General features: G+C 53.2%; 1 protein-coding gene across 5 annotated transcripts in view; it reads right to left on the bottom strand.

The window, feature by feature from the left end:
• Positions 1-1161: 1161 nt before the first annotated feature.
• The window catches only part of RNF43 (ring finger protein 43), a gene marked incomplete at its 3' end in the record, with an annotated part of 59510 nt that continues 40536 nt past the window's right edge, over positions 1162-20135 (bottom strand). The window contains exons 3-11 of one of the 5 annotated variants that reach the window (XM_079796799.1): positions 16720-16842; positions 10929-11027; positions 10074-10148; positions 9831-9962; positions 9095-9199; positions 7213-7374; positions 6586-6688; positions 4668-6029; positions 1162-2543 (exon numbers count right to left, since the gene is read on the bottom strand). In XM_079796799.1, the coding sequence (XP_079652925.1) occupies positions 2500-2543; positions 4668-6029; positions 6586-6688; positions 7213-7374; positions 9095-9199; positions 9831-9962; positions 10074-10148; positions 10929-11027; positions 16720-16842 (2205 nt within the window). Of the gene's footprint in view, positions 2544-4617; positions 6030-6585; positions 6689-7212; positions 7375-9085; positions 9200-9830; positions 9963-10073; positions 10149-10928; positions 11028-11299; positions 11410-16719; positions 16843-20135 lie in introns of those variants that run through there. The other 4 variants (XM_079796795.1, XM_079796797.1, XM_079796798.1 and 1 more) reach the window with 4 other exon arrangements.

Genomic DNA, 20135 nt, shown 5'->3' with positions numbered 1-20135 from the left:
GATTTCATGCCGACATTGCACCAGCTGTCTTGACCCACAATGGTCGGTGTGTAGGCAGAGCACAGTCATTGGTGTTTATCTGATTGGAGCTTTGGGTATAGACAGCTTCAGGCCCTGCTGTTCTGTCCTTCCAGCCAGGCCTCCTAATTGAAACAGCTTCAAGGCAGGCCTGCTTGTTGTGGGGTCCCAGGCCGTGTGCAGGTGGGGACCCAGGCCGTGTGCCTGTGGGGTCCCAGGCCATGTGCAGGTGGGGTCCCAGGCCGTGTGCAGGTGGGGTCCCAGGCCGTGTGCCCGTGGGGTCCCAGGCCGTGTGCCGGTGGGGTCCCAGGCCGTGTGCAGGTGGGGTCCCAGGCCGTGTGCCCGTGGGGTCCCAGGCCGTGTGCCTGTGGGGTCCCAGGCCGTGTGCCCGTGGGGTCCCAGGCCGTGTGCAGGTGGGGTCCCAGGCCGTGTGCCGGTGGGGTCCCAGGCCGTGTGCAGGTGGGGTCCCAGGCCGTGTGCCGGTGGGGTCCCAGGCCGTGTGCAGGTGGGGTCCCAGGCCGTGTGCCCGTGGGGTCCCAGGCCGTGTGCCCGTGGGGTCCCAGGCTGTGTGCAGGTGGGGTCCCAGGCTGTGTGCCCGTGGGGTCCCAGGCTGTGTGCCCGTGGGGTCCCAGGCCGTGTGCAGGTGGGCTCCTGACGGGTTAGCACATCCTCTATCACTGGTTACTTTCCACTTTGGAACATGCGTTCCCTCTGCTGTCTCAGGGGAGCTCTGCTACAACTGTGACGTAGGCCCATTTTATGGGTGGAAAAGTGAGGCACAGAGTGTTAGCCCAAGGTCACAAAGAAAGCGGCTGATGCGTCATAAATTAGTGTGTGAAGCAAATAGCACCCCAATAATTCAGACTGAACCACGTGAGAATCCAGTCATCCTTTCTCCTCCCCGATCTCACTGAACCATGCGTTTAGGGGCTTATAGCCCAGTTCTCGTTGCCAGGCCCCCCATTCTACCCTGCCCTTTCATGCATCAGAGCCGAGCCTCTGATATCACAATTTATTTCTGGCGACGTAGAAGACGTAGGTGTTACCCTGGGTGACAGTCATAACAGAACAAAAGCCACGAGACCAGACTGCATTTATGGATAAATATATTAGCAAATAAATACATTTCTCAACATAGTGCCTGATTCAAGCGTCTTTCTGTCTGGTTCAGATATAAATAACCATGTGGGTGCCTCGGTACCAGTTCCCCACTGACTCTGCAGGAAGAACATTCCCAGGGGGGCGGGTCCTGTGCCCGCTGTGCTCCCACATTCACATTCCAAATGGGATCATGCCTGAGGGGCCAGCAATGGTCAAGCTGCCCTGGGGTGAATGTCACCCCAAGGAGGCCCCTCAGCCCTTGCCCAATCGGTACCAGCTACTCAGACCAGACTTCCTGCTCCAAATCTACTCTCGCAGTCATGCCTTCCTGTGTGTCCCTGGCCTGTATGGCTTATACTGGGAAGTGAGCCTCTGGGGACATCTAAACCCAAGGGTCCCACTCTGCTGTTCCTTTGTTCTCTCCTGTTCCCTATCCCTACTCGGAGAGAAGACTCCCGGACAAGAATCCCTTGTCCTTGTTCAGCTGTCTTTCTGTCTTTTCTACTTTTATTCCATCTTCCCTCTTTCTAGATGAAGTCCAACAGAAATCCTCTTCGTTCCGCCCACTTTGGGACTTTGACATGGGAGATCTCCAAGGAAGTTATCCCCTCCCATTCCCCCCACCCCCAACTCCTGGAGAAATGGGGGCTGCTGGAGTGACAAAGAAGCTTGAAGGTCAGAAGCTCTACCTCAGGGAGAGAACCCCACACTCTGACTTAATATCATGTATCTGAAAATTAAGGACAAGAAGGGAAAAACACATTCCCTTATGTACTGGGGCGGGTACTGCAGAGTCCTCCCATCCCACCCTGCTTTTAGGGCCCAGGGGTCACCACAGCTCTTGGTCCTTTTGCAGAGAAGGAAAATGATGAGCCCAGGTTGGCGCTGATGCAGCAGCCTTACCAAAGGGGAGCCAAACTGGTGTGCAGGACTCACCCAAGAAAGGAGGTGAGGAGGGGTCATGAAATCGGCTGGACACATTGTCTGGTATGAACATGAGGCTTGGGATGAGGGAGACCTGCTGGGGCTGGGGGAAGGAGCAGCACCTTTATAACACCTATCTACCCATACCTAGCTTCCTGCTCTCAAAACACAGCCTTCCGGAAAGCCAGCCCACACAGGCAGCAGCTGGTTCCCTGCCGGACACAGACGTGCTGCCCTGCACATGTGTGCTGCAGACAAGCTCCAGAGCTGGGAGCAGGAAACAAGACCTCCTGCCACCCACCATCACCACTCCCCTTCCAGCGGTTCCAGAAAGGACGGCGAAAAGAGGGGTGTTTTCTGAGATCCTTTCTTCTCTCGGGAGCAGGACTCCGTGCCAGGTAGGCCCTGAGTCATCCAGAGCACACTCTTGATTGGAGGTAATTACCCCTGAACATCTCACACGGCCTGTTCACACAGCTCCTCAAGCTCCTCCTCCGAGCCTGCATTTAGAGAGAGGGGAGGAAAGAGGTCACTGAGGGTCACACAGCCCCCGTGCTTATACCACCTGCAGGAGAGGATGGCAGGGAGGGAACCGCAGAGAGGGAGGAGTAGAGAGTGTGTCCAGAAGGGGTGATTAGAATGAAAGCTGAGAGGGGCCCCAGTTGGGATACAGGAAGGAGAAAAACAAATCTAGAGAAAGAGAAACACATAATAGCAACCAGTGTGTTACCAATACTTACTCTTCATTCATTCACCCTATAAGTACTTATTAAGCACTTATGAATCTGGCCTGCCAACATGTGCCAAATTGAAGACCAAAAAGAATAAGTATGGACTCGGCAACCTTGTAGGAGAGAAGGCTTGTGTGCAAATGGCAATGATGCCAGTGGGACAGGACTGGGGTCATAAGAGATGAAAGGAGTAAGGAGAGAGAGCATGTCCCAGGGGAGTAATGAGCTGGTCCTTTAGGAATAGGTAAGAATTGGAATTATGGGAATAGGAAGGCAGCAGAATATTCTGGGCTGCAAAATCTGCAACACGTGTCAAACCAGTTTGGCTAAAGCGTGGAGCAAGGCAAGGGGAAGGGGAGAGTGGAAAGTAAGGTGGGGAAGGAAGATGGAGGCTAGATGGTGCTAGAGCTTTGAAGGCCAAACCAGGTTGGATTTTTTGTTACTATGGACAAAACAGAAGATTTGAGGATTTCTGGATGGCTGATTTGAGGAAGATGGCCCTGGCAGCAGTACACTTAAAAGAGTAAATGGGCTCGGCATGCGTTGTTTAGTGGTTGAACGTCGACCCATGAACCTGAAGGTCAGGGTTCAATTCCTGGTCGGGGCACATGCCCAGATTGTGGGCTCGATCTCCAGTGTGGGGCATGCAGGAGGCAGCCGATCAATGATTATCTCTCATCACTGATGTTTCTCTCCCACTCCCTTTCTCTCTCTGGAGGGGGGAAAAAAAGAGTAGATGATTTACACTTCTCTCCCCCAATCAGAGGGTAAATAGCTTAAATCACCCTGCTCAGGGAGACAGATAGCAAAAATCCAGTTAGTGCCTTTGCCAACCACACCCAAGGACAGATGAGATTAAGAGAATAAATCTCATTTTGGTACATCAGCATAAAGCTGATGATTATCCTATTGAAATCCTCCCCCAAGTCCTCCCCTAAACTCCCAGTCTTAAACCCCTCAAACAAAGGTCACAGCAAGCACTCTCCTTCCCAGGAGCACCCCCTTGCCTTTCTCCTCCAACTCCTTCTTCCCCCACAGGCATGCTTCTCCTAAACTCTAAGGGACCCCATGAGGCTTGCAACCAGGAGAGCAATGGGCAGTGACAGTTCATCCCAGGCAAACCCCTTGAACCTGTCCCCAAGGCTCCCCTTTCTCTGACTTCTTAGTGAGCCGAAGCAGCCCAGCCCAGGCTCATTTCCCCAGGCCTTCTTTGTTTCACTGTCCCCAGCTTTAATAAACATCCTCTAAAATTCACCTGGATTCCTGTTGTGAAATGTTTCTGCAGGAAGTCAAGGACCCATACAGTACCATCAGCCCTAGGCAGACCCTCTCAGGGACAGATCCCCTTTCTGGTAACACCCCTGCCTGGTCCATAATTTTGCACCTCAAATTATGTCCAGGAACCATGTCTCCCTCCTGAGGGGGTCAACTTCACTCTAGAACAGAATTCTCACCTGGATCTGAGGCAGAAATCTGACCCTATCTACTTGACCTTGCTCTAGCCAGAACCCAGGAACCCAGGGCCACTCCCTCCTCCCTGGAGGGCCTGGACCCATTCACACAGAGCCACACTTCCTGACCCCCGGCTCCGCTCACAACTCAGGAGTCCCAAGTCCTAGCTCAGACCTTTCCAGATGCCCAGGGGTCTTCCACCCCAGGTGTTTTCTAATGTCTATGCCACACTGAGACCTCCCTATGATCCGTAACCAAGGAATGACACCTGGCAGAGCCAGAGCGCTCTAGCCAGAATCCTAGGCAATGCCAGTAGTTCAGTATTTTGACTGTCACACCTGTTGTACACTTCTCAGCTTCCACCAACCCCTTGTCATTGGATTCCATTTGTTCAGCTCTCATCTCCTCTCCCCACCACACCCGCTTCCCCTGAAAACTCACCAGGCTGGGCTGGCAGCACCTGGCAGTGTGGATAAGAGCATGGCCTGCCCTCTGGGGTGCCAGAACTCCATCTGGAAGGCCCTTCCCCAGGTGGGTGTGGTCCCAGGGGCTGGCGTGGAGTCAGACACAACCACACTGGCTGTGAACTTGAGTAACAGGCGCCTGGGGTTTCTGGTAGCATCCTCCTTTCTAGGCCCGGAGGTCCAAAGATCAATGGATGGGCCTCTGGGGACCAAGGGTATGCCAGGCCAGGGTCATAATGGGGGGAAATCTGGCAAGTTAGGTGTGCAGTCAAGTCCTGGGGCCGAGAGGCTGGGGTAGGTTCTGAGGGACCCCCCCGCCGTTTCCTCTGTGGGTGTCGGACAGGGAAGCCCGATTTCTGCAAGTGGAAGAGGCTGCTGGGACTGGGACTGGCACTGGGGCTGGAAGCATCATGTAGGTCTGGGGCTGGCTCTGTGAGGGCCCTGGGCTGTTGGGGGTTGGGGAGCTGCCCAGTAGGGGCTGCTGCGTTGGATCTGGCAGCTTGCTGATCAGGAGAGGAGGGCTCTGGCTGGGGCTGTGTCCGAGGAACAGCAGGCCGGGACTGGAGGACCCCAGTTTCAGCACCAGGTTTCCTGCCATGCCACTGGAAGCGCTTTTTGTAGTGGTGGTGCCGATGGCGATGATAGTGGACGTGGCTGGAAACCTGGGCTTCCCCTCTGGGCACCACTGATTCCAAAGAACGAGGCCTCGAGGTCACACTGGGCTGAGTCTCCTCCCCCTGGGGCTCCCCTTCAGGGCTGCAGTATACCAAGGGGTCAAAGTCACTGCTTAGAGAGCTGCGGAAGGTAGAGCTGCTGCCATGGATGCCTTGCAGGCTGATGTCTGTGCAGTTGACCATTGAGTCACTTGAAGAGCCATGACAGGGCCCCGAACTGGAGTCACTGGCTGGCCCATCTGCCAGGTAGCCGCTGCGTTCTGTGCAGTAGCTTTCTGCAGACCCACTGCTGTCATGAGGCCTGGCCCGGCGTGGGGGTGCTGGGCAAGCGGCAGTGTGCTGTGCAGTGCATTGAAGGCGGCTCAGACCCCAGCTCTGCGCAAAGGGGTGCTGGGCCACTGTCCGATGCTGCTGCTCGCCTGGAGCCAGGGGATGTGCAGCTCTGGGGAGGCGGTGGTGCCGGGGGCCCATGCCTGGCTCGTGGGAGGGTTGGAAGGGACTAGGCCGTGGGGGCCGAGCCACTGCAGTCCGGGAAGGGCCCAGCAGGTAGGAAGCAGGGAGGTGGTAGTGGGCATGACCAGGATGCTGACGAATAAGGTGGAGTCTCCGGCCTGGTTCCTGGTAAGATCGAGAGGGTGCCAGGGACTGGGAAAATGAATCTCCCTCTGGAAGAAAGAACCAAGAGCACAGGTGTTTGCACAAACCTATGAGGGTGCATTCAGAAAGGTGTGGCTATAGCATACCTACTTGAGCCTGCATAGCCTTAGAGCCTAGTCAGAATTTGGGCGACCAAGGACATTCCTAACCTGTATGTGCCCTGGGATGCCCTCGCGCCCTCCAGTCAGGTTGTCCCCTGGGATTTCCACTCTGCATGGCAACCCCTGCTCCCCTCAGTCATGGGGGCTCTTTCACCCAGGCCACTGCAAGCACACACTGCACCGCTGGGTGAATTAGAAAAAGGCTCTCTTTTCCTCAAGATACTTCATTTCCATCTCTTAGAAAATTGTCATAATATCCTGGTTGTGTTAGAATAGGATTGTTTATTGCCAGAAAGTTGAAATAATAAATATACAAGTTCAGATTTAGACTCAACAAAGCTGTCTGTATGGCCTGCGAATGATGTTATAAATATCCAAACGGCCCTTGGCAGAAGAAAGGTTCCCCATCCCTGTTCTAGACCCATCTGCCTGTACATAGGGCAGACCTTGGTCCACCTCCTACCTACGATGTTGAACATGCAGAGGGGACAAGTCCGATGCTGATATAGCCAGGGGTCCACACAGGCACAGTGGAATTCATGGAGGCAGGTAATGACTCGTAGCTCCTGGAGAAAACAAGGGGCCAAACCAAAGTTATCTGTAGCTACAGGAGTGGCCAGGAACCGGAACATCCCCCTAACTTCCTCTGGCCTCTCCTTTTTTTCTATCACCTACTTCCAAAGACCTCCTAGTGGAATAGGAAAGGTATGGGCTTTGGTATAAAGTAGACCTGGATTTTGCCACTTAGCTGCATGACCTTGGGCAAGTTTCTTAACAGACAGTTTTCTGCTGTACAAAAGGATAAAAAACTAATCTACCCTCACCCCTCATGGTCATGAGACTCAAAGGAGATAATGCATCTAAAGCACCCACTGCAGAGCCTGGCACATGGTACACACTCAACAAACAATAGTTCTCTTTCCTGGAAGACCAGGAAAATACCCAAACCTCAGGGATGTCCCCCACCTCAGCTCCTTGCATGATACAAAGGACACAGATGCAGCCAGAACACCCACACCAGCCTCCTCCCCGAAGCTCTAGTCTCCCTCCCCAGCCTGGTCACAGAGGTGACCCAGGGTCTCTGCCTTACCTGGCCCTCAGAGAACTCCTCCAGGCAGATGGCACACACAGGGGCTGAGCTGCAGCTGCTCTCTGAGTCTGGCCACTCAGCCCGGGCCCTCCTACAGCTGGCCCGGTACCTCCTGGTGGCCAGCTGGCTGATGGCCCAGGCTGTTCGCTGCTGAAGGGAATCCTGTGAAGAAGGGTAGGGCTCAGAATGGGTAAGGGATCCTTTTCCCTCACCCCTGGACCCCAGCTTGTACTCAATTCCCGGTCACCCTGATAGATCATGTGGTCAATTGACTACCTTTGAAAGTTTGTCCCCTTTGAGTTCATATATGGCTCTGCCAAGCAGGCCAAGCCCTCCCACCCCACTCCCCCACTCATCAAGCTTCCCTTCCCTTGATGACCCGATGGAGAGAGTTTTTATCCAACTGCCTGCTTAACATCTCAACCTGGATATCTAATTGGCACCTCAAACTTTGTCCAGCTTCTTCCTCAAACACCCCAATGTGCCACAAACTGAATTCCCTAATCCCAGTGAACCCTCCCAACCACATACCTGCCCTCCCCGAGTCTTCCCCATCTCAGTCAATGGCAATTCCATTCTTTTAATTGCTCAGGTCAAAAATCTTGGTGCCATTCTTGACTCCTCTCTCTCACACTCCGTGATCACCCCACTAGTAAACCTGTAGCTCTACCTTCGGAGCATTTAACTAACTGTCACCTCTTTCCCTGCTACCTCCTTAACCCAAGCTACCATTACCGTCACCTGGATTCCTGTAAGAGCCTCTTAGTCGGTTTCTCTGTTTCCAGCCCTGCCTCCCTGTAATCTAGTCTCCTCAAAGCGGCAAGAGGGATCATATTAAAACTCAAGTCAGATCCTGGCACTCCTTCTGTTAGAAACCCTCCAATGGCTCTCATTTCACCCAGAGTGAAAACACAGTCCTGACAATGGCCTACACAGCCCAATGCAACTGGGCCCTTGTGACTCTGTCCTTGCCTCCGGCTCGGCCCTCTCACTCCTTCCCTTCCAATCACGGGGCCTTCTCCCCGCTCCCAGACATCCCGCAGGCTCCGCCTCAAGGCCTTGACTTACTGCTTTCTTCACTCAATCACGCTGTCCCCAGATACCTGCACAGGTAACCCCCTCACCCATTTAGGGTCTTTCCTGTAATGGCATCTTCTCAATGAGGCTTCCTGGCCTTATTTTTTTTCACCCCAGCAAAGCATCTTTCTTTCTTTCTTTATTATTTTTTTTATATTTTTATTGATTTCAGAGAGGAAGGAACAGGGAGAGAGAGATAGAAATATCAATGATGAGAGAGAATCATTGCTAGGCTGCCTCCTGCACACACCCTACTGAGGATCGAGCCCAAAACCCAGGCATGTGCCTTTGACAGGAATTGAACCTGGGACCCTTCAGTCCGCAGGCTGACGCTCTCTATCCACTGAGCCAAACTGGCTAGGGCCCTGGCCTTACTTTTCCACTCTGTCCCCTTTGCCTTGCCTGTCCTCCTTTCTATTTTATTTTTTTCCCTAGGACATATGACCGTCTAAAATACTATGTATTTTACTTCTTTATTTTGTTCATTGTCTGTCTCGTCCCACCAGAATGAAAGCTCCTGAGGGAAGGGATCTGTTGTCTTTTTTGTTCCCTGTGCTACCCCCAGGCCCTGGAACGGTGCCTGACACATATGAGGGGGCTCGGTGTATTTATCAAATGAATGAACAAATGAGCAGACCTATGGAGAGAGGCTGCTGGAAATCACTGAAGTTAAATGCCAGTATATTCAGATGTAAACTGTTTCATGGGCATAAAGGCAACTTCTTTCCTCACTTTTGTTTCCTGCTCCCCACCCTCCCCCACACATGCACATGCCCACCTCCACCAGGGAGCCCACCCTGCTCACCGGCCTGCTGTGGCGTGGGCGGCACCGGATGCGCAGCACCGAAGCCAGAATGACCACAAAGATGGTGCCCACCACCGTCAGGAGGATCCACACATCATAATCTGGCTGGGGAGTGAACAGAGAGGGAAAGGGTCATGTTCTGGAAGGAGCGGGGTCCATTTGGCAGAAACACGGGAGCCCAGGTGACATAAAGATTGCTAAAGGCCCCCTGGAGTCTTCTAGCAGAGGGGATGGGGCGGGAAGAACCTGCAGGTGGGGTTAGGTGGTTCCTCCTGCCCACAGGCACTTACTTGTAGGAGAAGGTCCTCCAGATGTCAGCTGTGAGAGGCACTATCTGAAGACCCGCGTGCTTGGGGGAAGGGGGAAAGAGACCCCTCTGAGAGGTGGGAGCTACCTAGTGAGCAGCTGGGTGAGGTTCCTAGCCAGCAGAGCAACACCAGCCAGGGTTCAGGGAGCCAGGGGGTCAAGGTTTCATTCTGGCTCTGCTACTCTGTGCCACGAAACCACAGAGCTGAAAACAACTTTAAAACTCAGCTGGCCCCATTTGCTCTTTCTGCAGATGAGGCCCAGAGAGGAAGAGAAAGTGCCCGGAGACACACAGCTGGTGGAGGACATTGGACTAGGGGGTTTCTAAAGTCTCTCCAGGAGTCTAAGGGCTTTTGGTGGGAGATGCCATGAGACAAAGTGAGGGTAAGAGCAGGTGCTGGGGCAGGGTCTGGAGACTGGCAGTGCTTACCCAGGTCGGGGGCTCCTTCAGCTCAATCCTCACATGGGCCTTTCGGTTCTTGTACACAAACTCCATCAGCTTCTCAGCATCATTACCCCAGATCAACACCACTGGCCAAGTCAGCCCCAGCGGCTGCTGCAGCTGCAGAAGGAAAGTGCCCACAGGGGCTGCTGTGTCCTGACTTCTCTGCCCCCTGTCACTTTGTCTTCCTCTGGCCAGCCCCTCCTCCAACACCCCAATGTCCCTGGGTACCTGCTCCGCAGCAGCTCGATCCTCGGTGATGTCAAAGAGGACGGCGCTGGCTCCTCGCTCACCCGCCATTCGGGCCTGCAGAGACACACAGCAGAGGTCTAGCTGGGGTCAGAGAAGGACACAGCCCATCCACACCCCACCTTACCTCCTCCCACATCCACCCCTTCCCAGGACCCTGTACACACCGCACCCCTGCACACTCACATGAAAGGGGTCAGTGGAACTGGGGTTCCCTACCCTACCCTGAGTTCACCCAGGTCCTACTGCCTTCAGGGACAACATTCAGGCCTTCCTTTCCTAATGGGACAAACCCTTAACAAGGGGTTAGTAGGTGTCAGGTGCTCAAAAGGCTCTAAGGCTAGGGCCAAATAAGGCAGCCCCGGTCCTCAGGGTCCCACCAGTCTGCCTTCACTAAAAGAGTGAAGGCAGAGAGTAGGGAGTGGCCAGCAGCCCAGGGCCTGAGGATGACCAGTCCCCAGTACAGAGGGAGTGGGGAGAGCAGAGAGGTGGACAGCTGCTTCAGAATAGAGCTGGGCTTTCCAGAGTCCAGCCCTGCCTGACAAGAGGAGTTTGCCGGGGACCCCCCAGTGCAGGCAAAGTTCCAAGAGCCTGGGACACTGCTCCTCCCCGAGGCCTCCATGCAGAGCCCCAGGCTCAGCCCGCCTCATGGGCTCTCTCCCTGCCACCTCTAGTTTGCCGGCTCTTTCTCTGACTCCAATTCAAGGACTTGATGGAGTCCAGTGCTTTATCCCTTCATCCCCTCCCTGAGAGGTGGCACTAGAGACTCAGGTAGGGAGGGACCTGAGAGGCTGTTCCCACAGGACACGCCGTACACATGTGCACAGGCATGCTCGCCGAGGCTCCAGGAGCAGGCTTGGGGAAGCGGAATCTAGCCAACCAGGCGGGGCAGAGAGCAGAGCCAGAAAGAGAACAAAAAGCAGGGATCTTGGGGCTCTGGGTGTGGGGTAAGAGAAGGGCGATAAGAGCTGAGGGCGGGGTGGAGGCACAGGGCAAAGGACCGACAGACAGACACTGATTCTGGCCTTAGTGTCAGGTCTCCCTGCCCTGCACAGCCACCTCCAGACTTCCTCCCTACAGCAAAGGCCGGGCCCTCATGCTCCTAGGGGCCTGCTGAGTTTTGGGGGCCCTCCTGCAGGTACTGAAGGAGTTAATCCTCCTGTAAGCAGCGGTGGCAGGAAGAGGAGCCAGTGCTGGGGCTTACTCACACTCTCGGAGCTTTGATCTCTGCTTCCCTTCCCGAGGAGAGCCTGTCGGGGCAGGTCTCCTGCCAGGCAGGCCCGGGGAGCGGCCACTCTCCTGCTCCCTGCGCCCTGCTCCCCAGGTGGCAGCAAGGCCAGGGGCCCCTCAGAATAGGCAGCCTGTAGGCAGGGGAGCCCAGGAGACACCCAAGTGGGGCCCTGTTTTGGTCAGGAGGGTAACTTTCCTCTTCTCTCCTCTCGCTGGGCTGGGCCCTCTACCAGCACCCAGGCCCAGCCCAGGCCCAAGCTGCCAGGCTAATTGCCTGGAAATTCACTGGACTCCGCGACTCCGGAATGGAGTTACTGATGACGTTGAGAGGTCACAGCCTTCATCCCCCTTCTGCCCACTTCCACCCAGAAAGTCCACCCCACCTAGGCAACCCCAGGCAATTTTCAGAGCCCCCCAAGCCAGGGTGTGGGAGCAGCCACAGAGGAAAAGGGGAGGGACTCCTACAGCTAATCTCAGAGTCCAGGCTTGGCCAAGGGGCGGGGAGGTCACCCCAGTCTTCACAGAACTGAGAGTCCCGGATCCTCCGTGCTGCCAGGCCTCATGTTTCTTTTCCCCGGAATGAGACCCTGGACCGGCCCTGCCTGGAAAAGCATGAGGGAAGGGCACAGACCCCCTTTTCTGGAGATTTTACTTCCCACCCCTCTCTCTTTGAAGGATTGGGGTAGAAACAGTGGAAAGTAATTACCCTGCCGTTCAAACACCCCAGCCCATTACAGCCCATAATTACAAAGCTGTAAAAGTGATCAAAGAGAGAAAGTTGGCCAAGAGGAGAAACAAAAGGACTTTCAGGCAGTGGGTGCCTGTGTCTAGAGTTCTAGGAATCAAAAAGCAAGCTCGCGGGCCTCTGGGCTGCCCATGTTCCTTCCCGTCAGTGGGAGGGAGGGAGGAGAAGCACTTCTTCGGGAACTATAATCTGAAAGGCAGAAAGGAATGGAAGACTGGGCTTTAGAAAGACAACCCAGAGGCTTTTGGGAGCTGCAAAGAGTCAGCCAGCCCCCCAGAGGGAGCAAGCAAGGCTGCCCACAGCCTCCATCAACGGGAGTCAATACAGCCCAGGGCTTCCACACCACACTCTGCACTTTTCTGGACCTTTCATCTTCCTCTCCAGGCACAGTGACAGTCTCAGTACATCTCCTCCTCATCAGAGATTGACTGAGCACCTACTGTGCGCAGGGCATCAAGCCAGGGAAGGCCAGGCCTCGAGACCAACTCATAATCTAGTTGTTGGAACAGGGCATATACATAAAATAATAACGCTAAAAACAAAGAAAAAATGTTATAACACTGATGACCACATCTTTTTTATCATTTTTGCCTTGTTTTGTTTTATATGTATTTTTTAAAACTGATTTCAGAGAGAGGAAGGGAGAGGGAGAGAAAAATAGAAACATCAATGATGAGAGAGAATCATTGATCGGCTGCCTCCTGAGGCCCCTTCTGGGGATTGAACCTGCATGTGCCCTGACTGAGAATCAAACTGTGACCTCCTGGTTCAAGGTTAACACTCAAGCTCTGAGCCACACAGGCCGGGTGATGACCACATTCTTGAGCACAGATGAATAAAATAGATCAGTAGTTTCCAAACCTTTTCTTCACTGCAGAGAGCCCTTTTCTCCACTACCACCCTCCGCCCCCCCCGCCCCCCCCCACACACACAAACTGACACAATCTTCAATACACGAAACAGATAAAAGTGAGCTGAAGTTGAGGGTAGGAGTAAGAAGGGTCCTTGGTTTCCCCAATCCCCAAGGTGCTCCCATGAAACCTGGTGCGGAAAGAATGGCCAGAGACCCTGGCAGTGTGCCAGGAGGGAGAGACTGCTGTTCCTAGTAGGCTAGCTGGGCTGGGCCCATCAGGAACGATCCAGTAGAAGGACGAGGGGGGATTCATCTGGGCTTGAAAGCAAGGGGAGGAGGAAGTAGAAGGGACAGAACCTTTATTGAGACCCACTCTACCCAGACTGCTTAGGTCTGAGTCCTGAATTTGCTACTAATTATTAGCTATGACACTTTAGGCAAATCACTTAACTGTTCTGTGCCTCAGTTTCCCTTTCTGTAAACTGGGGATAGGCATAGGACCTACTTCGCAGGGGTGTTGTAAGGACAATATAACTTAACCCATGTAAAGCCTTATAATAGTGTCTGGCACGATACATTCCTTAATTATTGGTTATTATTACATCCGATGTTATGATGTGCTTTGTGTCCATGATTTCATTTACTCCTCAAAACAACTCTGTAAGATGGTCATCGGCCCCTCTTCTGAGTTGAGGAAACCCAGGACTTCAGCCTGGTGAGTGCCCGGTTACCAGACAGTGGTCTCTATAGTAAGGGAGGCAGGGTTTGTGCCCATCTGCTTGCCCCCAGAGCCAGCTCCTTCCACCAGGCAAAAGGCCACTGCTCTAGTCCAGGCACTAGACTAGAGGTGACAAAGGCCTGGGTAATCATGAGAATGGCTGTGGAGTTGTTCATAAAGATTCAGCAAGCAGTTTGGGTGACAGGATAGCGGGAGAGGGAGTGGTGGTGACAAGAATGGACGAGTCCAGAAGAATTATGATGCGGGTTTCAGAGATCAAGAGATAGTAGTGAAAGAAAAAAACAACCTCGTCACTATGAAAGCATGGGGTGATGACGACAACAGTGACGCTGCAATGGTTTATTGAGTGATTACTACGTGCTTGGCATGAGGCTAAAAGCTTCCATCTGGACCATAACTGCCTTATGATGTAAGTCCCATCATTACTCCTCTTTTACAGACAGGAAACAGGTTCCGAGAGGTGAGCTAAAACGTCCAGGTAACACTGAGGGACAGTGGAGACACCAGGCTTCAGGCCCAGGGATGCCTCGTTCAAGAGCCTCAGCTGCCAATGGGGATGGAACCACTGACACTAACCGATAGGTCAGAGCAAAGTGATTGAGTTTAATGGTTTCCACACCTTCCTTACCGAAGGCCCACCCTTTACCGGTGCCCCTCTCGAGCTATTTTAAAATATTTTTTTAACCTGATTAGCTGCACCTGTATATCTATATCACATTTTCCTATGAGATAACTTGTATGAACACATTGAACTGTTAGAATTCCAACCAAAAGCAAAAGCGGAACATTTTAGTTAAGGCTGTGGGACTCTAAAATATTGGGAGGAATTCAAAGGCCCACATTACTACCTTCACAGACCTCCTTTGGGACAGAGGATCCCAGGTAGGAGCTACTCGGTCAGGTCAAAGGTTGAGACCTGAGGGAGGCCTTGTCCCTGACCAGTGGGGCAGCTTGGGGCTGGAGCAGTGCCTACGAGGTTCCCACGCAGGGATGGGGGCGCTGCCAGGTGAGAAGCCGCGGGGAGAGTGCAGTGGGGGCAGGGCGTGGAGAAAGCGTGGGCAGTGGCCGCAGAGGCTGAGAAAGACGAGGTCACAGGACAGTGGCCAAGGTGCTTCTTCTAAATCCCTAGATGTTTGTTTGTTTGTTTGAGCTCAGGCACCATTTGCTGCTTAACATACACTATTTTCATCCTCACCGTAATCACTGGGGTAGGAAATAAAAGCCCCATTTTATGGTGGTGGAAACAAAGGCCCAGCAAGGCCCAGTAGCTCCAAGAGTACCAACCACATGTTCCCTGCCTCCCAGTGTCTGTGCACAGCCTCATTTCTGCTACAGGAGTGTGCTCCTCCGCTCCGGGCGCGGAAAGAAAGCCTCCACGTGGACACGTCCTGACAGGGTGCCAAGTGCTCACAGGCATGTGAAATCACACACTGCTCTGGGGGAACAGCCGAGCACCTCTGAGCCCTCCTTCCCCTCTCCCGCTCCCTCCCCCGCCTCTCTACACACACATACACACACATACACACACACACACACACACACTATCTCCATTCACATTATCACTACCTAACACCAAGCATCTTGTCTACCAAATGAATAAATGAAGGACATTTGCCCATAAAGCAAAGGCAATGTAACGGCCAGAAGCAGGGCAGCTTCCGCCTCACAGTCCTGCTGCCTAAAGACCTGCACAGCCGAGCAGAGCCACGCTCTCCAGCTCCCTCAGGTGTCCCTGTTCACCTCCCCAGGAGCCCCCTCTGCATCCGCATGGCCAGGCTGGGAGGACATCTTCACCTACCTGTGGGCACCACATTTAGAACTCTGCCCACATCCCTGCCCCCATGGGATCACGTAAGAACCCCGGCTGTTTCCTCGAGGCATGTGGTTTAGGAAACAGCCCTCAAGGAGGATCAGAAAATCCTCCGGGGACCTGGGCCTGGGAGCAGGACCTCGACCCCCAAGTCCACATGGCTGTGCCGCACAATCTAACCACACTCTGGCTTATGTCCCCATGAGAATCTTTTCACATGTGTTCGGTTTTCCCAGCCAGAATGGGAGGCAACAGAGCAGAGAGAGTAAAAGCCCAGGTTTGAGACCTGGACAGGGCTCAGTTCACATCTCAGCTCCACCCTTCCCAGCTGTGACATCCTGGCAAGTTACTTAAACCTTCTGATCCTCACTAGCTTTATATGCCAAATAGAGATAATAATGTCTAGCTTTCTTGATTGTTGTGAAAAGTAAATGAGACCATATATGTAAGAATCAGTCCCACGTCCCGCCTGGCACATGGTGAGCACACAGAAAACAGTAACGAATGTTAAAGCGGGGGTCACGGATGCAAACGTTTCCAGGGCCTGCGAGGTGGCAGGCCACCGGGGAGCACGCAACCAGACAGCCCACGTCTGGAAAGGCCGCAGCTGCTGCCAGCTGCAGCCAGCGGTGCCCCAAGGAAATGCGAGGCCACCAGTTTGCAGTCTGGGAGGAAGAGCGGGAACTGTCTGAGGGTGGGGCAACGGCTTCTGTTCCTGCTGTTCGTTTGCAGTGCTCAGCACTCAGATCCAATGGACGGAAAAGCCCTCCAACCCTGTTTGCTCTGATGGTGGCAGGGAGGCGGCTCAGGAACTTCCAGGGAGATGGGGTAGAGCACATGCCCTAGGACCTAGGTGGCAGAAGATTCTGCTGGGATGGCCTTAGCTCAGTTAGTTAGAGCATCGTCCTCATACACCAAGGTTGCGGGTCCGATGCCCGGTCAGGACATGTACAAGAACCAACCAATGAGTGCATAAATAAAGTGGAATAACAAATTGATGTTTCTCTCTCTCTCTAAAAAATCCATTGAAATAAATAAATTTTAAAAAAAATTTTTAAGGTTCTGCTTATTGGTGGGTAGTGGGGAAGGACAGAGGCCTGAGTTCCCACCCCTCTCAGACCTGGCTTAGGAAAACCTGAGTGAACTGGGCGCACAGCACGCTTAGGAGACAAGGGGCCGGGGAGCAAAGGGGCCTCACAGCCCGGAGCTGGGTGACACTCAGAGTGTACGCGGGGTCCAGTGTGAATCTACCTTGCTGGCCAGTGACAGGCAGGGGCGGGGGGCCCGCTGGGGACTCTCCAGCTTGACGATGCTGATGAATCCAGGCTCCAGATTGTCATCATCGCTGGCGTTGCACAGGTACAGGGGGTGGGACTGCAGAGAGAGAGAGGGGACAGGTTAGGGAGGCTCTGGGGAATGGGAGGAGGCTGAGAGAGCCAAGCACTTCTCCACGGTTCCAGGCAGGTAGCAGGCAGGGCCTTGTGCTAGGAAAGAGGGAGCATTCTCATTAGATTGCCTCATAGTAAGCTAGTAGGTGTCCATTGTCATTGCCAGGGCCAAGGACACATGGAGATGGGGGCAGATAGGAGTGGCCGGCGTCCAAAAGGGGGACCTAACTGAAGAGCCCGCTGCAAAGCAGCGCAAACAACCCTCAAGCCCTGGTTTTCCAAACAGGTCAGAGGCAAAGGGCTCTTTCCCCAGCCCTGCCTCTCCCACCTCCTAATTCCTCTACCTGCTCCCAAACCCCAGACTAAGCCAGGTCAGTGCTTCCAGAATCTTGCCTTCCCTCCTTGCCCCTGCCCAGGACAGTGCTGGGTGTTGCTGGTGTCACCTGCCCCCTTGAGATGCCCCCCTGCAGCTGTTGCCTCATAGAGTCCCATCTCTCCTGGGGCTTGGGTCTTCTTACTTGGTGCTGCCTTGCTCCCCTCAATATCCCCCTTTGCCCCTGCCTGTGACCATCTGAGATTAAGCAGGGTGTTGACAAGGAGAGGAGACTATTTGGGGGTGTGGCTTAGCTAAGAGTTAACCCTTGAATAGCACAATTCTTAGGGGCTCATCCTGTCCTCCAGGAAAGATGCAGTGGGATGGAGCCAGCTCAGCCATCGTCTCTGAAGGCTCTGAGGTCCAGTCCAAGACCTGAGCCTCCAGCCCTGCTGGTGCTGAGCAATGAGCAAGGGGGAGCCCAAATGGGATAACAGAGACCAAAGGATCCCCCCCACAGGGATGAGACAGCCCTTCTATGTACTCTCTTCTCATTCAAAGTGATTCAAATGCCCATTTGAATATAATTTTCCCAGAGTGCTGTGAGAACAAAGTAGGATTTATCTGGCCCTGGACCATCCTATGGTGGAAACCCAGTGTATCCTGGCAAGAAAGGGGATTTCCTACTAGAGAGCTGCCCACTCTTCCCTCTCTACTGCTGTCAGAAAGACTTCCAGAAAGAACCATCAGAGGAACCAGGGAACTTTGAATTTATGAAAATGACAATGTCAATGATGGATTTAAAAGCACACACACAAAATAAAATAAAAGCACAGTTGTGTGTGTGTGTGTGTGCGTGTTTAATCCTGACCCAAGGACATTTTTCCATTGATTTTCAGAGAGTGGAAAAGAGAGGGAAAAACAGACAAATATCAATGTGACAGAAACATATCTATTGGTTGCCTCCTGCACGTGCCCTGACCAGGGCCTGGGCTGAGGAGGAGCCTGCAATGAGGTACATGCCCTTTACCAGAATTGAACCCGTGACTCTTCAGTCCACAGGCCAACGCTCTATCCACTGAGCCAAACTGGCTAGGGCAACCCAGTCATTTTTTGAAAGCACTTTCGGGCTATCTCCTGTGCCACCTCAGTCCCTGGAACATGGTAGGCTCTCAATAAATAGGCCCTACCTTGCTTTGAACTGTATCCTCGTGAAGGAAAATCTTTGGGCAGGGATGTTGAGATTGGAGGGAGCTCCATTCATGCTCCTAGAACTTAAGGGCTCGTAGTCTAGTGATCACGGTTTAGTGTGGGCAAAAAGGGTGTACACCCCTCACTGCCAGAGAAAGGCTGGGCACAGGCTGGGTGCTCTCGCTCAGTGAAGCTGCAGCCCCTGTCTCTACAAGCTCCATTGGTCCGTCTGTCTGCGCATCTGCCCAACCATGCATCACTCATTTCTTCATTCTACCAACAAGAGTCCCCTGGTGCCAGGCACTGTACAAAACATTGAGGAGTCGAGGATGAATCAGACAGGCCCTTGCCTTAGAGAAGCTCCGACGACTAGTGTACAAACATTGTATTGTGGTGTTATAACGCAGGTGCGTGCGACAGCCTGAGGAGGGGGACTAATGATCCCATGGAGGAGAGCAGGGGACTTCAGTGCTTCCTGGGGACTGAACAGCTCTGTGTTCGCAGGGGAGAGTGCCTTCCTGGCAGAGGAAGCAGCCTGTCCCTTGTCGTGGAGGCACAGGCACAGGGCTGGGAGGGACTGTGGGAATTAGGTCTGGTGCGAAAGAGCAAGCAAGAGATGGGGCTGAAAAGGTCGGCAAGAGCCAGACCACAGAGCAGGGACCACAGACTTGCATTTGAGAAGCATCTCCCTAGTGACAGTCTGGTGTGGTAAGGAGTCAAAAGTCAACTGCTCGAACAGAACAGAAGATGCGAGGCCGTCCTTCAGGAACAAGTTGCAGCCACAAACATCTGCTGCTTGGCTTGACCCGTCCCCTCCTTCCCAACCCCCTCACGCTACCCATGGTCCAGCTTTCTTGAGATAACACCAAGACATCTCTCACGGACCGGGGGTCAATTGGGAGAGGGGAGAAAGTCACTTTGGAGAAAAACAGTTTAGAGAAGGATTTTTGAATATTTAACCACCTCTCTGCCCCCACCCCACACCTCCATAGTGATATATTGAAGGATGCCTCTGAGGAGATGGAGGGAGAACACTTGGTGTCAGAGTCACCAGACCGCCCTGGTCTTGAACGACTATGGAAGAGGGAAGGGGAGAAAATGAACCTTTAGTAAATGCCTCTGGTGGGCCAGGGCCTTTAGATGCTTTCTCACTATGAGGTAGGTATGATTATCCCCATTTAAAGACAAAGAAGCTTGAGGCTCGAAGTTAAGATTAGAATCCAGCTCTGTCTGACTCCATCCTCTGGAGTCACGTAACCTCCAAATGAACCACATAGTCAACCCTCCATTGTTGATGATGAAGTTGATGAGAGTTTACATTTATTGAATGAGGCAGAAACTATTATTGTCTCCATTTTAAGGATGACAAAACAGAGGCAGTGAGAGGTTAAGTAACATGCCTAGGGGTATGCAGCTAAAATCAGAAGAAATGAAAAGAAGTGTAATATAAGATAGGTTAAAACACACACACACAATTGAGAACAATTTCCATTGGATTTTGACAACATGATACTTTCCCTCAACTCATGACCAAGAAATTTTACTTTTCTAATTCCACATTCCTCAAGCATAAGGGCCCAAACAAGAGTCCCGGATAGACTAGTGGTGTCTTCCAGGATTCTGTTCTAGATCCTCTTCTCTTTTCCATGGTGTCCCTGGGTGACCCCGGACAATCCTATGGCCATGTGGTAGTTTTCCACACAGAGGTTGTTAATTACAGGTGTGCAGCCCAGACCTCTCTTGAGTTCTAGACTCATATGCCCAATAGGCAGAGC

Source organism: Cnephaeus nilssonii, assembly GCF_951640355.1.
Source record: "Cnephaeus nilssonii genome assembly, chromosome: 19".
Taxonomy (NCBI): domain Eukaryota; kingdom Metazoa; phylum Chordata; class Mammalia; order Chiroptera; family Vespertilionidae; genus Cnephaeus; species Cnephaeus nilssonii.
Note: the sequence above shows the minus strand (reverse complement) of the source record. Positions and strands in the feature narration are given on the sequence as shown.